The 16,563-nt window shown below is 51.9% G+C and overlaps 1 protein-coding gene across 3 annotated transcripts in view; it reads right to left on the reverse strand.

Moving 5' to 3' along the window:
- TEP1 (telomerase associated protein 1) overlaps positions 1 to 16,563 on the reverse strand; it is a 1,383,286-nt gene that overhangs the window by 67,344 nt on the left and 1,299,379 nt on the right. For 2 of the 3 annotated variants that reach the window (XM_085618536.1, XM_085618535.1), the window contains exons 51-52: positions 10,956 to 11,052; positions 10,232 to 10,337 (exon numbers count right to left, since the gene is read on the reverse strand). In XM_085618536.1, the coding sequence (XP_085474662.1) occupies positions 10,232 to 10,337; positions 10,956 to 11,052 (203 nt within the window). The remainder of the gene's footprint in view (positions 1 to 10,231; positions 10,338 to 10,955; positions 11,053 to 16,563) is intronic. The other variant, XR_014966740.1, reaches the window with a different exon arrangement.

A 16,563-nucleotide genomic window follows, 5' to 3' on the forward strand; every position in this document is an offset into this window, starting at 1 on the left:
GACTCTAGTTCATCATAATGTGCCCTATCATACCTGGCTAACAGCGCCTGAGTGTTAGCGATGCGCCATATGTTAGCCACCTGTGACACTGTTCTTTTGACAGAGGCGTCCAAGAGTTTAGACTCCTTGTCGGGTGGTGCAGCGTCACCTGATGTCAGAGAATTGGCCCTTTTTCTAGCATTGGAAACTAGCAGGGAGTCTAAGGGTACTGGGCCTTTAATGTAAGCTGGGTCAGCAGGGGCAGCTTTATATTTTTTCTCGATCCTGGGGTTAATAACTCAAGCCCTAACAGGATCTTTAAAGACTTCAGGTGCATGCTTAATAACCCCTTTAAGCATAGGTAGTATTGAGGTGGACCTTTGAGTGGTGTCAAATGTATCCATTAGGAAATCCTGCTCTATGGGGTCTGTATGCAAGTCAACCCCGTGGTAATGGGCAGCTCTGTGGATGAGCTGATTAAAGCCCATGGTGTCCTCTGGAGGAGAAGGTCTGGAGGGGTAGATGTCATCCTGTGGAACATTAGGGACATCTGGCGTGTTATAATCATCCCAGGGGTCTGGGGAAGAAGGTGGACTAGGATCCCCTAGTGGCACATCGTTCAGACCCTCCCCTATGTCATCCAAGGTGCCATCATCGTTTACTGGTGTAGGAGATGGTGTAGGGGAACGGTGTGGTGGGGGAGGAGGAGGTGGTGGAGGAGGAGTTGGAGAAGGGACTCTTAGAGTAGATGTGGCAAAGTCCCTCTTTTTAGGCGGTGGAGCCGGTGCAGGCGCATCTAGTGGTCTTTTTCTGGAACTAAGAGTTAATTGACCAGTTTTAGGATCCCTTATTAGAGTCTTTTGAGCAGGGTCTGGTGTCAACAGCTTCTTCTTCTACTGGAGGTTGGTCTTTTGGTGACGCGCGTTTCGGTTCCGTAGGCTTCTTCAGCACCGACTCTGTAGTGGTTCTGTGTTGTTTTGGTTTGGAACCGTGTGTTTTTACAGTCCCTGTGGAACTTGTTATTTTTTCGGCTCCGAGGCTTTCCTTGGCTCCGAATCCGAACCCTTCGGGAGTGGTTTTTTGGTCGGCTCCGAATGTCTTTTCAGTGCCGTGTGCTTGGATGTGGAAGCAGCTGTCGGTACGGAGGAGGAGGGCGGTTTCTTTTTTGGTGCCGGTGATTGTGTTTCGGTACCGACGGCAGGCTGACTCGAGCTCGAGCTCGAGCTCGAGCTGCCTGAAGGCTTAGTAAGCTTTATTGCCGGGCCCGAGGGTGGGGCATGGGAAGCAGTCTCTCGGTGGGAACCTGGGTCCGAAGGCGAAGGTGTGACCGAAGCCTTTTTCGATGGTGTAGGGAGGGGGTCGGGGGTCGACGTTCTTACTTACGATCCGCTGCGCCAGAGTGATCTCTTCGACGTCAGAGTCATCGGCTTCTGAGGCGCTGACGAGGCCTTCTTCGACCCGCTCTCGCTCCGGCACGTCGACACCCTCTTGGAAGATGTGGTCGGGGATTGATGTCAACGAGCGAGCCATGGTTCTTCGAGCGCGTCGGTCCCAAATGGTCTTCTTAGAGCGGAAAGAGGCACAAGCTGGACAGTCTCTGGCCTTGTGCTCTGGTGAAAGGCAGAGGTTGCACACCTCGTGCAGATCGGTGTGGGGAAACTTTGACCCACATTGAAGACACTTCTCGAACGGCGTTCTTTCCATAAGCCAGAAGCCAAGGCAGGCCCGAAGGCCTTCGTCGACGATTGGAATAGAGGACTTCGATTTGGAGAGATGCGCGATGATTAGGGTTCGCGATCGAGACAATACCGTCGAAAGGGTGAAGGATTGCGCGTCGAAAGTGGAATGGGTAACGGTTCCAAACTGGATTGCGACAAACACATCCGAGCACGATGGCGGAAAAAAACAATCTGAGTATGGAGCCGATGCCCATGCGCACTATAGTCCAAAGGAGGAGTCACCTATCCCGTGACTTCCAAAGACTTTTCCAGAACAAAAACAAGAGCAAACATCCGTGCCCAACACCAGATGGCGATCTATGCTAAGTGTGTGATCTGCAGCTCATATGCCTCGAACAAGCAGTTTTAAAGGTCAAGAGTCTGAGAGGGCAATTATGTAGTGGCTCGAGAGGAGTGCACATAGGGTAAGTCAAGCCCAGATTCAAGTCCCACTGGGGCATTACGAAAGGAATAGGAGGAAAGAGGTGATTAATGCCCTTAAGAAATCTATTTACAATAGGGGACTTGAAAAGAGAAGGATGATCAGGAAGCCGAAGAAAGGCTGAAATGGCTAAGAGTGCCCAGATCAGAGCCCTGCTGGGTCAAGGAAAGGAGGAACAAAAGGATCAGAGAAAGAGAAAGAGAGAGGGGATCCACAGCCTTTGCTGTGCACCATGCCACAAATGTGTTCCATCTACAGGAGTATACCGTTTTGGTGGAGGGACGCCTGGCTGCCAAGATAATATTACAGACTTCGGTAGGAAGGTCAAAAGCTGTCAACTGTAGCCGCTCAATCTTCACGCAAGGAGGTGGAGGCTGGACAGGTTCGGGTGGAGGACCATCCCCTGTTGCTGTGACAGAGGATCCTCCCGAAGAGGCAGTCTAATTGGAGGATCGATGGCCATATGGAAGAGCTCGGGTTACCAAACTCCTCGTGCCCAATTCGGAGCCACAAGAATGACTTGGGCCCGGTTGCGGCTGATCCTCTTCAGCACTCTGGGCAGAAGTGGTATAGGCAGAAAGGCGTATAGAAGACCACAGCTCCACTCATGACGAAAAGCGTCGCAGAGCGAGTGCCACCTTGGAAATTCCAACGCACAGAATTGCTGACATTGCGCGTTCTCCTCGGTAGCGAATAGATCTAACCAAGGATCTACCCACTGCTGAAAGAGACCTTTCCCCACCTCCAAGTGAAGACGCCATTCGTCATCCATCATACACCTGCGGCTGAGCTTGTCCGCCCTAGCGTTCAGTGAACCTGCCAGGTGTTGAACCACCAGAGATATGCCCTGATGTTCCAGCCATGTTCAAAAGCGGAGAGCCTCTTGACATAGGGTCCACGACCCCACCCCACCGTGTTTGTTGCAGCACCACATGGCGGTGGTGCTGTCCATGAACACCTGCACTACTCTTCCCCGGACAGAGGGAAGGAATGCCTTTAGTGCAAGACGGATCGCCCAAAGCTCCAGAAGGTTGATGTGGAGGCCTCTGTTCTCTGCCTCTTCCAAGTGGCCACCCCATCCCAGAAGTGATGCATCTGTCCCCACTGTGAAATCTAGTTGGGGAAGGGAGAGGAATCTGCCGTTGACCCAATCCTGGTTCGTTAGCCACCACTGCAATTGGCGTGCAGTGCTCTCCAAAATCTGGACACAATCTGAAAGATTCCCCAGAAGCTGTGCCAACTGGAACTTCAGGTCCCACCGCAGAGCTCGCATATGCCACCTGGCATGATCCACCAGCAGGATGCAGGAGGCCATGAGGCCCAGTAGCCTCAGGGTCATTCTGAAAGAAACCCAGGATAGAGGCTGAAAGATCGGAATCATAGCCCAAATATCCCGGACTCGCTGTTTCGGGAGGATAAGCCCGAAACAAGTTGTATCCAGAACCGCTCCGAGGAAAAGGATCTTCTGAGAGGGTCAGGTGTGACTTCAGCACGTTGATAGTGAACCCCAGCGAATGCAGGAGGTCCGCCGTAGTCTGGAGGTGGGAGACCACAGCCTGGGACGAGCCCGCCTACAACAGCCAGTCATGGAGATAGGGGAAGATTGGAACCCCTGATCTGCGCAGATGAACTGCAACCACCGCCATCACTTTCGTGAACACCCGAGGGGCGCTGGTAAGGCCGAAGGGGAGCACAGTAAACTGAAAGTGCTCGTGGCCTACCGTGAACCGTAGGTAACGCGTGTGGACCGGCAGGATGGGGATGTGGAAATAGGCGTCCTGCAAGTCCAACGCTACCATCCAGTCTCCAGGGTTGAGAGCAGACAGAACCAGAGCCAATGTCTACATCTTGAACTTCTCCTTCCTGAGGAAGCGGTTGACGTCCCTGAGATCTAAGGTAGGACGCAGGCCTTTGTCCTTCTTGGGTACCAGGAAGCAGTGGGAGCAGCAACGACGACTACTTCTGGCACAGGGATGCGCTCGATGGCTCCCTTGGCCAAGAGAGCCGCAACTTTCTGACTGAAAAGGGCCAAGTGATCCTCCGACATGCCTTGGAATGTAGGTGGCATGGATGAAGGGGTTGTCTCGAAGGGGAGGGAGTAGCCCCTTCGCACTATCTGCAAAACCCACCTGTCTGACGTGATGTTCCGCCAGTGGGGGAAGGGATGGTGGAACCTGCCACCCACTGGCAACTGGTGGCCCTGGCGGGCCGAACTAGGAAGGTTTGGAGGCTGCTGCAGAGGGGGCGCTGGTGAACTGGCCCGCCTGCTGGCCCCCAGACCCACGTCGCTGGGTCCCAAGTCCCCAGCCACGCATACGCTGGACAGCTTGAGCCGGCCTGTGGCTCTGGGCGGAGAGTGGTGGGGCACCCCTTCCGTAGCCACAAAAGGGGTGAAAAGCAGACTGTGCGGGACGAGTGGAAGCAAGGCCCAAGGATCTGGCCCTAGCCCTAGAATCCTTAAAGCACTTGAACACGTTGTCCGCTTGGTCGCCATACAAGTGACGACCATCAAAGGGCAGGTCCAAAAGAGTAGATTGGACATGGCCCGAAAAGCCAGGCGTAGCGTCTCAGGGCTACCAACGTTGAAATCGTTCTTCCTAGCGAGTCGGCGGTGTCCAGGCCACACCTTATGGTGAACTTGGCTGCGTATCTGCCCACAGCGACTGCACAGGAGAGAGTGGCCCAGGTCTCCTCCAGACACTGTGTCAGCACCTGCACAACAGTGTCCCACACCGACTGCAGTTCTAAGATGGCAGAAGAAAACATTTTCTTACCAAGATGATCGAGCTTCTTGGATTCCCTATCTGGGGGAGCAGTACAGAATGTGCCCTTAGAAGCAGAGACTTGGACCACCAAGCTCCCATGGGTAGGGTGTTGGGAGAGGAAAATTGGGTGGCCTGGGCCGGGCGGTGGCATCGGGCAATCATCTTATCCACAGGAGCCTCCGTGGTGGGCTTGTACCAGGTGCCCAGAAGGATGTCAGTGAGGGCCTCATTGAACGGCAGCAGGGGCTCCGAAAAGGTCGCTGCCGGTTGAATCACCTCCGTCAGGAGCCGCCCTACGCAACACCACTGCGTATGAGGCTTCCTCCTCCGTAGCCACGGTAGGGGGAGAAAGCATACCAAGCTCTGGAGAGGTCTCCAGACTACTGGCATCCTCCAACTCCTTTCTCCCATCCGGTTCACTCAACTGGTCTGCTAGAGGGTCAACAGACCCCTCCAAGTCCTCCTCGCCCGCTTCTGGCTGCCACTCAGGGCGATAGAGAACACCAGGATAGAACAGTGGTACAAAAGTACAGGCCAGCGTCGGATCCGGCATTGGGCGACGTCGGTCCGGCTCCATGTTCAGGTCAGGGTGGAGGCGTCGTCAGTGGATTCGACACCGGAGGAGGTGTCGTAAGGTTGACCGGTGCCGATCCGGATCCAGGCCTGGTTCCATGGGGGCCCTGCGGGGCCGGAGCCGCCGTGTTCAAAGGCCTAGAGCCCCCAGCCAAATCTGCAGGGCCCAAAGGTGCGCCGGCGGAGTCGGGCTGCCCAAAGATGGAATGAAGGGCTTCGTAAAAACTACGAAGTTGGGCAGGGGTCGCTCTGGCTCCCAGAAAAGGAGGGAGATTTGGAGCTGACCCAGCAGGCTCCGGAGGCGGAGCCGCAGGACGACCACCATCCGCATACCGCGTCATGCCTGCCGACGGATGGGGAGAACACACAGAGCGGCAATGCTTCTTCGCCTTCTTTTTGTGCTCCGACTTACCCGAAGACTTCGAAGATGAGTGGTGGTGATGACTCCGCGACCGGTCCCACGACCTCCCTCTCGAGAGGCGCGGACTGAGGCCACTGGTTATAAAAGCAAGATCCTACGTCAAGGATACTACTCACCTACTGACCATCCTACAAGAGCTGGATTAGGACCCAACCAGTGAAACACTGATGTGTCTGGATGTCGAGGCGCTCTACACTAGTATCCCAAAAGAAGAGAGCCTGAAAGTGATCCATGACCTCCTACACAACCAAGAGTTGAAGTGGAATGCTCCTGTAGACTGGATTATGGAACTAGTCAGACTCGCCCTAAAGGAACATTTCTTTGGTTTTAAAGAAAAGATCTACCGCCAGCGCCACGGTACATCAATGGGCAGTGCGTTTGCCCCAAGTGTGGCCTGCTTGTGCAGGAGCGGTTTGAGGACCATAAAATTTGGACCATCAATCCATACAGAAAACAAATAAGTCTCTGGATAGGATACATTGATGAAGTCCTAGTAATTTGGCAGAAGAACGACAACACCACTGAATCCTTCAACAACTGGTTGAATGAGAGAAACCCATTCTTAAAGTTCATAATGACACACATTAACATCCAGGTGTCCTTCCTGGATGTCAACATCACCGCAGAAGATGGCAAACTCTGCACTTCTCTATACACAAAACCCACAGACCTAAAGAGTCTACTGCATTTTGAAAGTGCACATCCAAGAGCACTGAGGGAGAACCTACCCATGGGCCAGTTTCTGCGTATTAGATGCAACTGCTCCAAAACTGAGGATTTCAAGAGAGAAGCAGGAAACATACCCAAAAATCTCCAGGGCCGTGGTTACCCTACCCATGTGGTAAACATGGCAAAAAAAAACTAGCACGCAACATTCCTTGGGAGAGACTCCTGGAAAAGACCAACAAAACCTGAAACAAGTGCATTGATATGTGTGACTACCTACAATTTGGCTTCTAATGTGATAAAACGCACCATAAATAAACACTTGCGTATTTTAACATCAAATCAGCTTACTTCGAAAAAAACACTGTTCTCCAAAAAAAAAAAAAAAAAAAAAAGGAGTATCAGGGATAGGGTGGTACACAGCAACAACGCCAGCAAGACAACCAACCAACGAAGTATATGGGAATTACAACCTGGTATTTGGCAATCTCTCTCACTACGCTTACCACCCTTAACAAATATTCGAGTTCTCACAACACAAGGAAGTTGTGAATGTTGATGAGAGTGTGAGCAACCCCACTATGGAGTGAATGAGACCACATATGTGGAGCCATGTTCAATCCGGGCATCTTATGCTTCATTGGACGAAAAATAAGATCTCTGTTTGAGTGCCACTGATATGAAATCAACTAGACCATTATACCACGTGCATTTCTGGTGAACCTACCCTGAATGCCACTACCAAGCACCTACACGTGTATGTTTCTCTATGGGAGACAGCACTGTGAAGTTCCACGGCAACAGCACACCTTTTTCACTGGCTTTACAGCACAAAAGTTACAACTTGTACGTCTGTATATGTACTTTCTTTCCACAGGTAATTCCTCTTGGAAACAGCGGCAAGTACATTCCTTGTTCAAATTAATTTAATTAATGTCTTTCACATGCATTTGCATGCTCACGTCTTCAGGGGAAGTGACTTCAGTATTGCCAACTCTGACGCATGCCCAGGGCCTAATATAGGCCATCAGGTAGGGCTGAAACATGTTGGTGTTCTAGGGTCATTTGACCAACACATCATCTAGCCCTACATTTGTTTTTAACCTTCCCTCCCACACCACTAATAAAGGATACCTTTGGAGAGGGAGAGGAATTGTATCTTTAAAGTTACACCCCCATACACACAGTCTTTATAAGGGCTTCCTGAAACATGGTTGAGTCCACCCTGACCATTAGGAGTTGGGGTGAACCAGATGATGAAGCATGTCAATATTAGAGTAAGTGAGGGTTATATCAAGAAAAGGGTCTCTTTCCCTTCCCACCCACAATAGTGGGTCGGCTATCAACTGGTATACTGTCCTACCGTCCCCTTTTTTGCACATTTCTTCTTCTTTAGGAACCATCTTGGTTCCAGAGGGGATACTTTTTGGTTTGTTGAGTATACGATAGGGAGGATGTATTCCTTACATCTTCTTTAGTGAGGACCCCTCTACTCTCTTAGCGCCCCTACCCGGGATCCCTAATTATGTTGAATAAAATACCATCTTACATTGCCTGAGCGAGAAAAGGTTAAAGATCTTCAGGCACACCATGGAGGGCTTGTACCACCAAGTCCCAAAGAGTGTGGGAGTAGCATCCCAATAAATAGCCGGTGTTAAAGGTCGGAGGGACAGACTGGTAGAGGAAAATACATGTTTGCCAAACATTTCCACCTGGTTAGATTCCTTCTTGGGGGAATGGCAGGAAAGGTGTTCGGGTTAGATCTACTTGTGGAGGTTTGCATCACTAGACTTTCAGGAGAAGGGTGCTCTGAGGGAAAAGCAGGGTCACCTAGAGCAGGGCATGGTGGATTAACTTGGGCCCAGAACAAGGTTTGGCCAAAGGCCCCAATAAAGTATCAGTCAATGTCTTGTTAAATGGGAGATCATAAGATGTTTGCGCCGGTTGGAGGACTTCTGTCAATATACTGGTTTTAAACTCAAAGGTGGGGAATTGAAGGTCAAGAACTTCAGCTTCCCTATGTATAACCATGGCATACTAAGCGGATTCCTTTGTGGCCAGGGGCAAAAGCAGACCAGTTTCCGGGGAGGTATCAAGACCACTAGCCTTCTGAAAGTCCTCGTACCAATTATCATCCTGGAGTGAACTCATCAACCGGGTCATAAGCATTGTCCATTCCAAAAAGGGAATGCAGAATATGTGTTCTCCCATGTTGTGGTGGTAAATTAAGTGGGGGAGGTGGTGTCTTGGGAGGAGTCAGGCGCAAGGTCAGACCGGTATTGAATCAGCATCAGAGATAATTATCAAGACCTCCTCCTTAGGAGTCGATGGAGTCAGCATTGGCATCGAAGTCCGTAGATTGTGGTGCCGGAAGCAATGTCAGGGCTGGAGCCAGATGCAAGACGGGTTGAGGGGGTTCAACTGCCGCCACGGGTGAACCCGCCATGGGTACTCCATGTGGAAGGTCGTTTCAGCTCCTTGGTGCCCAAAGGCGTGTCAGACAGAGACGCTAGGTGTCCAAAGAGCCAGAGCATGGCAGTGCAGATCTCGGATCTGATGTGGCATGGCTATTGGCCCCAGACTCTCAGGTTGTGCTGGAACCAGCTGTGAGATCATCCCTGAAGTCAGGTGACTTCCGAGGTGAGATCTATAGAGGTGGTGCCACCCCCACTCCACTTCAAGCCAATATAAGTGGAGCGAGGAGGAATCTCACTTCGAATTGTCGTTGGACTTACCAGATGATTTTGACCACAATGAAGATCGGCCTCCAAAGCAGCGGCGACTCTTGCAGCGGAATCGGGATCAAACTTTGGACGAGGATCGGGACTTGGAGGGGACCCTGTCAAGGAGTCTTTTTATGCTTGGAGATGTAAAGCTTCGTCTCACGGTCACTGATGGCCTTGGGGGTTCATCGACGCGCAATTGCTGCAGGTCTTGGAAGAAAGGCTTCAAGCCAGACACCACAGGCATACCTGGTGGGGTTCTGTCACAGACCTTTGTTTACAACAGTTCCTACAGGGCTTAGAACCTGTTTTTGGTGTGACATCCCTTGAACACTGAAGAAACCTTTTTAGTTAACTGTCGCACAGCGATATGAATGGCAGTCTGGCTCAATGTCTGGTGGCACAAAAAGAAAGGAACTAACATCAGTGCGCAGGGGTGGCACCTATATAGGCACTGCGTGTCATTTCCGGAGCGAAAATGTGTCAGTGCAGAGCTACATGGTGGCGTGCAGACATACTGCTGAAAGTATATGGATCCAGTCTGATGACTGGGGAATATTCAAAAGGTGAGGAATCTGTGGCTACAAATCTCTATCAGAATAAGCAATACACAAAAATGATTGATGACAATGTCTTAATGTCTTGCAACATATACATATAAACCTGTTGGATTAAACGGGTAAATAGCTTCTAAAGCTGTGGGTGCTTTCATTTTGTTTTTGTCAGACATTAGATTACACTCAACTGACCAAACTTAAAAGTCAGCTAAAGTGAATTAGAGTTACCCAGCTAAATATGGGTAAAATATGCCTTGAGAACAGAAGAACAATCATCCATGAAGTTTAAGCTTTGGCATTGGACTGATATCACATATTCCTCCTACAATTGGGCCTCACAAATCAGCACAACCACTTCTATACATGGAGCCCAATGATATTGCTTACCAAAATCTGGCTGAGCCTTGGTTATCCAACTTCCCAGGTCATCACCCTTCCAAGGGGGGAACGTGCGCTTCATGGCAACCTCCCATTCACCAGACTTAGTAGCATGCTGAAGACAAAAGACAAATTAAAAAGGTTAGATATTAAGGGTCCAATTACAAAGAATCTCCAAAGTCATGGCGGAGGCTCTGCGGTCGTGGTGGGGTCTCTGCACTGGTGGGGGAATATCCGCACCGCAACTTGTCATGGCCCTCAGTCACTGGGGTAGGAGAAAGCATATCGCTGTGAGCCACCAAAGCAGAATGACCAAAAGACAAATGCCAGATGAACAAATCTATTCTGGGCTTTTGGTTTTATGGCTAGGATGGAGGGCTGCATCCCAAGAGTGAGGTCCTGCTAATAGTCACTGGTGTAGAGTTGGGATAATGACTATTCATTAGGCGACTGTTGCAGAGCTGGAGTGGTGAGTAACCTAGGAAGTGGCTGATGCAGAAGTGGAGGAAGAAATTAATAGAGTGACTGGGGCGGAGCTAAAATGATGGTGAACATAATGAGTAATGAGGGCTGGGAGTGACTGGGACTGAGGTGAGGGGAGGGTACCCTGTTGCACACTGGGTGGAGAGCTTATGTGATAGGGAAAGAAAGAGGGTCTGCTAATCCTTGCAGTTTGGCCAGAAGGAGCAAAATTCCAGGATTTGGTGTGCGCTAGATTAACAGGAATACTTACCAGCACATACATACCTGGTTTTGGAGAATTTTCTAAAACTGAAATCTTGTTGTTCTTCATCAGGACGATATCAGTAAAGTAATTCTTTGTTTTGATCCTAAAAACACAAAATGAACATGGGAAACATTTTTCTTTATCGTTATGTTAACAGATATTTATGCAGCAATATACTGCCCTTTACATGGCCTTGCCATGCTGTCGAGTTCAGATACTTTCACACCTTGGTCTCAAATATTCTGACACAAACCAGTCAGTCTTTTGCTTGAGAAATATCACTGGTAAGTGCGGGTTTGGCTACTGTATGCATGTTTTGGGGTATTGCCTGGTGTGTAGTCGAAAATCTTTACCAATAGTTCTGTCTTCATATTCATCTCTGATCTATCACTATACTATTAACAGTATAAAAGCTTCAGGAGCCTTTCTCTTCTCTCTATCACATACAGTATAATTGGTTCTGAAGATTGAGCCATCACTACAGTAATACAAGAGATTAGGCTTTTTCTATGAAGAACATTAACAACTTTATTTTCTTTTAGATACAAGTCGTTGTTCAAGTATTCTGATAATTAATTTGCTAGATTACTTAAAGTACTCAACATGTAAATCACAATTAAGATCAGACCTTAGCTCAAACTCTGATTGCGCAACCTGAACCTGAAACAATTTGAGTTTTGGTCCCTTCACTAAACCACAATGTTAAAGCGTTGATTTAAACACTGGACTTCGTAGAAAGAAGCCATACAGGTTTTGATTTTTTTAAAAAACGTTATAATGTACACTAGGACAAAAGGGCAACAGACGAAACTTCACTGCTAGCTGTCTCCTGTCAGCATATGCTGTGTGTTGAACAGAAAGCTAACAGTCTGAAGAAGACACAGTAAATTCTCACTTTTATTACGCCCCTCTCTTATATGTTTATTTCGTAGAAGTCCAAAGCCTCTTTGATCTGGCGTCCATCTCTGCATTAGACACAGTGAACAAGTTACTTACCTTCGGTAACGATGTATCTGTAAGAAACATTAGTTAGTTAGATTCCTCACCTTAGAATATCCCCAGGCGTCAGACTGGATCCGGAAGATTTTTCGTCAGCAATACCCCTTGCGCGTCGCTAGGCGTCGTCTGCGGCTCCACGTCCGTCGTCGGCGTCGTGCGCCGGAATGACGTCGGAGTACTTAGACGCCGCCCTCGCGCGCTGACGTCAGTTCTTGTACATAGCCTTCCGCGCCAGGAACGCAGAGCCATGCAAAGACCGACACTGGTGCCAAAAATAAAATCTAGGGGCCTGAAAGGACAACCTTAACCCTAGATGTCAGTTCGCAGAACGGGGAGGATGGGTGGGTCGGTGAGGAATCTAACTAACTAATGTTTCTTACAGATACATCGTTACCGAAGGTAAGTAACTTGTTCATCTGAAAGAAACACGTTAGTTAGATTCCTCACCTTAGAATAGATACCCAAGCAATACCATCCCCGGTGGTGGGTCTGCGAACCAAGATCACACCAGAAAGTCCTGGAGGACAGAACGGCCAAAGAAGCCATCCCTCCGGACTTGGCTGTCAAGGCAATAATGCCTGGCAAACGTGTGGAGCGAAGCCCACGTTGCCGCCTGACAGATGTCCTGCAAAGGGACTCCCCGTCCCAAGGCAGTAGTAGCCGCCGTGGCCCGAGTAGAATGGGCGCGCAGCCCAACAGGGGGGTCCTTTTTAGCCAAGGAATAGCAAATTTTGATACACAAAACGACCCACCGAGAGATGGTCCGTTTGTGCACAGCTTTCCCCTTCTTAGCGCCCACGTACCCAACAAAAAGCTGGTCGTCCACCCGGAACTGTTTTGTGCGGTCCAGATAAAAGGAGAGCGCACGTTTTGGGTCTGGAAAGAAGGTGGGCAAGGTGACAGACTGCCCAAGATGAAATGGAGTCACCACTTTAGGAAGAAAGGAGGGACGAGGCCGAAGGACAACCTTGTCCGGATGAACAGACAGAAAAGGAGGCTTTGAAGATAAAGCCTGGAGCTCACTCACCCGTCTAGCCGAGGTGATGGCTACCAGAAAAGCAGTCTTAAGAGTTAGAAGACGAAGAGGACAATTGTGAAGAGGCTCGAAGGGAGCGCACATCAAGAATGTCAAGACCAGATTCAAGTCCCACTGAGGCATTACAAAAGGGACAGGAGGGAACGTGTGTGTAATGCCTTTGAGAAAGCGTGTAACCACAGGGGACTTGAAAAGAGAAGGCTGATCAGGAAGCCGCAAGAAGGCGGAGATGGCAGCAAGATAACCTTTCAGGGTGCCCAGGGCAGAGCCCTGCCGGGCCAGAGAAAGAAGAAAGAGGAGAACCTCAGAAAGAGGGGCGGAAAGGGGATCCACAGCCTTTGCTGTGCACCATGCCACAAATTTGTTCCACCGGCAGGCGTATACCGACTTTGTGGAGGGACGCCTGGCTGCCAGAATGATATCACAGACTTCAGGAGGCAAGTCAAATGGCATCAACTGCCGCCGCTCAATCTCCACGCATGGAGGTGGAGGCTGGACAGGTTCGGGTGGAGGACCGTCCCCTGCTGCTGCGACAGAAGATCCTCCCGAAGGGGCAGACGTATCGGGGGATCGCTCAACATACTGAGTAGCTCGGGATACCAGTATCTTCGTGCCCAATCCGGAGCCACCAAGATGACTTGGGCCCGGTCGTCCCTGATCTTCTTCAGCACTCTGGGCAGAAGTGGTATAGGCGGAAAGGCGTACAACAGTCCGCAACTCCACTCGTGACGAAAAGCGTCGCCGAGCGAGTGCCGCCTTGGAAATTCCAACGCGCAGAACTGCTGACATTGCGCGTTCTCTTCGGTGGCGAATAGATCTAACCAAGGCTCTCCCCACTGCTGAAAGAGACCTTGCGCCACTTCGGAGTTCAGACGCCATTCGTGATCCATCATGCACCGGCGGCTGAGTTCGTCTGCTCTGGCGTTCAGAGAGCCCGCCAGATGTTGAACCACTAGGGTGACGCCCTGGTGTTCCAGCCATGTCCAGAGGCGCAGAGCCTCCTGACAAAGGGTCCACGACCCCACCCCGCCCTGTTTGTTGCAATACCACATGGCGGTGGTGTTGTCCGTGAACACCTGCACGACACTTCCCCTGACAGAGGGAAGGAAGGCTTTCAGTGCAAGCCGGATCGCTCTCAACTCCAACAGGTTGATGTGGAGACGAGACTCCAGGGAGACCAGAGGCCTCTGATCTCCGCCTCTCCCATATGGCCACCCCATCCCAGGAGGGACGCATCCGTCACTACGACATGCTCCGGTTGGGGAAGGGAGAGGCTCTTGCCCTTGACCCACTCGCGGTCCGTGAGCCACCACTGCAACTGTTGTGCAGTGCCCTCCGAGACCAAGACATGGTCGGACAGGTTGCCGTGATGCTGGGCCCACTGAAACTTCAGGTCCCACTGCAGAGCCCGCATGCGCCGCCTGGCGTGATGCACTAGTAGGATGCAGGAGGCCATCAGCCCCAGAAGCCGCAACACTAGCCTGACCGAAACCCAGGATAGAGGCCGAAAGATGGGAATCAGGGCCTGTATATCCCGGACCCGCTGTTCCGGTGGATGGACCCGGAACTGCGCCGAATCGAGAACCGCTCCGATGAAGAGGAGCTTGTGAGAGGGGCTCAGGTGTGACTTCGGCACGTTGATGGAAAATCCCAGCAAATGCAGGAGATCCGCCGTAGTCTGGAGGTGGGAGACGACAGCCTGGGGCGAGCCCGCCTTCAACAACCAGTCGTCGAGATAGGGGAAGACTGGAACCCCTGATCTGCGCAGATGAGCTGCGACCACCGCCATCACTTTCGTGAACACCCGAGGGGCACTGGTGAGGCCGAAGGGGAGCACGGTAAACTGAAAGTGCTCGGGGCCCACCGTGAACCGCAGGTAACGCCGGTGGGCCGGTAGGACGGGGATGTGGAAATAAGCGTCCTGCAAGTCCAACGCTACCATCCAGTCTCCGGGGTCTAGGGCAGCTAGAACCTGAGCCAACGTTAGCATCTTGAACCTTTCCTTTCGGAGGAAGGCATGGACGTTCCGGAGGTCCAAGATAGGGCGTAGGCCCCCTTTGCCCTTCTTGGGAACCAGAAAGTAGTGGGAATAACAACCACGACCTACTTCTGGACTCGGAACGCGCTCGACGGCCCCCTTGGCCAAGAGGGCCGAAACTTCCTCGCAGAGAAGATTCAAATGATACGGTGGTGCTGCGGTGGCATGGCTGGAGGGGTCGTCTCGAAGGGGAGGGAGTAGCCCCTTCGGACGATTTGCAGCACCAACCTGTCCGATGTAATGGACCGCCAGTGGAGCAGGTGATGGCGAACTCTGCCGCCCACTGGCGTGGTATGGGCCTGAAAGCTCGGACTAGGAGGGCTTTGAGGCGGATGCTGCCGGGGTGGAGGTGGGCTGACCACGTCGTCCTCCATTTCCGCCACGGCAGAAACCACGTCCGCGACTGCGCGCAGGTTGGTTCTGCGGCTGGTGGCTTTGCGTACGTGAGGAGGCACCCCTTCCTTGGCCACAAAAGGGGCGAAAAGCGGAGGTGTGCGCCCGCGGAGCCGAGAGGCCCAAGGACTTGGCCGTAGCCCGGGAGTAATTAAAGCGGTTCAGCGCACTGTCCGCCTTCTCACCAAACAGGCGAGTGCCATCAAAGGGCATGTCCATGAGGGTGTTCTGGACATCCCCGGAAAATGACGTGGACCGCATCCAGGCGTGGCGGCGGAGCGCCACCGTGGTGGAAATCGCCCTACCCAGCGAGTCCGTGGTGTCAAGCCCACATCGTATGGCGTGCCGTGCTGCATCCCTCCCATCGGCCAAAGCCTGGGTAAGACGTGTCCGGACCTCCTCCGGACACAGGGGCAGCACGTCCTCCACCGTATCCCACAGGGAATGGGAATAACGGTCCAAGAGACAGGCGGTGTTCAAAGACCGCAGGCCCAAACTAAGGGACGAGAACAGTTTCTTGCCAAACTGCTCGAGTCTCTTGGAATCCCGGTCCGGCGGAGCGGTCGGGAAGGAGGATTGGGAGGTAGAGGCCTGGATAACCAGACTCTCGGGGGTGGGGTGTTGGGACAGGAAACTGGGGTCGCCCGGAGCAGGGCGGTGGCGCCTGGCAACGTTCCTATCCACAGGAGGAACTCTGGAGGGCTTGGACCAGGTGCCCTGCAGAACGTCAGTGAGGGCCTCATTGAACGGCAGCAGAGGCTCAGTGGAGCTTGCTGCGGTTTGAAGCACCTCAGTGAGGATGTTAGTCCTCACAGCCACGGCAGGCAGCTCGAGCCCAAGGGCTGCGGCCGCCTTGCGCAGCACCACAGAAAATGCTGCACCCTCCTCCGAAGCCACAGTCGGAGGAGAAGTGAATCCAGTGTCCGGCGAGGTGTCCAGCCCACTGGCCTCCCCCAGTTCATCTGCCCAGTCCTGTGAAAGCTGTGACTGAACAGCCATAGGGTCCTCGAACCCCTCCCAGTCGCCCCCTTCTTCCGATTCCTGATAAACAGGAGAAACGATCGGAACCGGACTGTAGAGATGATAGGTCTCCAGCGGCGCCGGACGCGGCGTCGGTCGACGCCGTTGCGGCGCCGGGTCCGGAATAG

This window comes from Triturus cristatus, chromosome 7, assembly GCF_964204655.1.
Source record: "Triturus cristatus chromosome 7, aTriCri1.1, whole genome shotgun sequence".
Taxonomy (NCBI): Eukaryota; Metazoa; Chordata; class Amphibia; order Caudata; family Salamandridae; genus Triturus; species Triturus cristatus.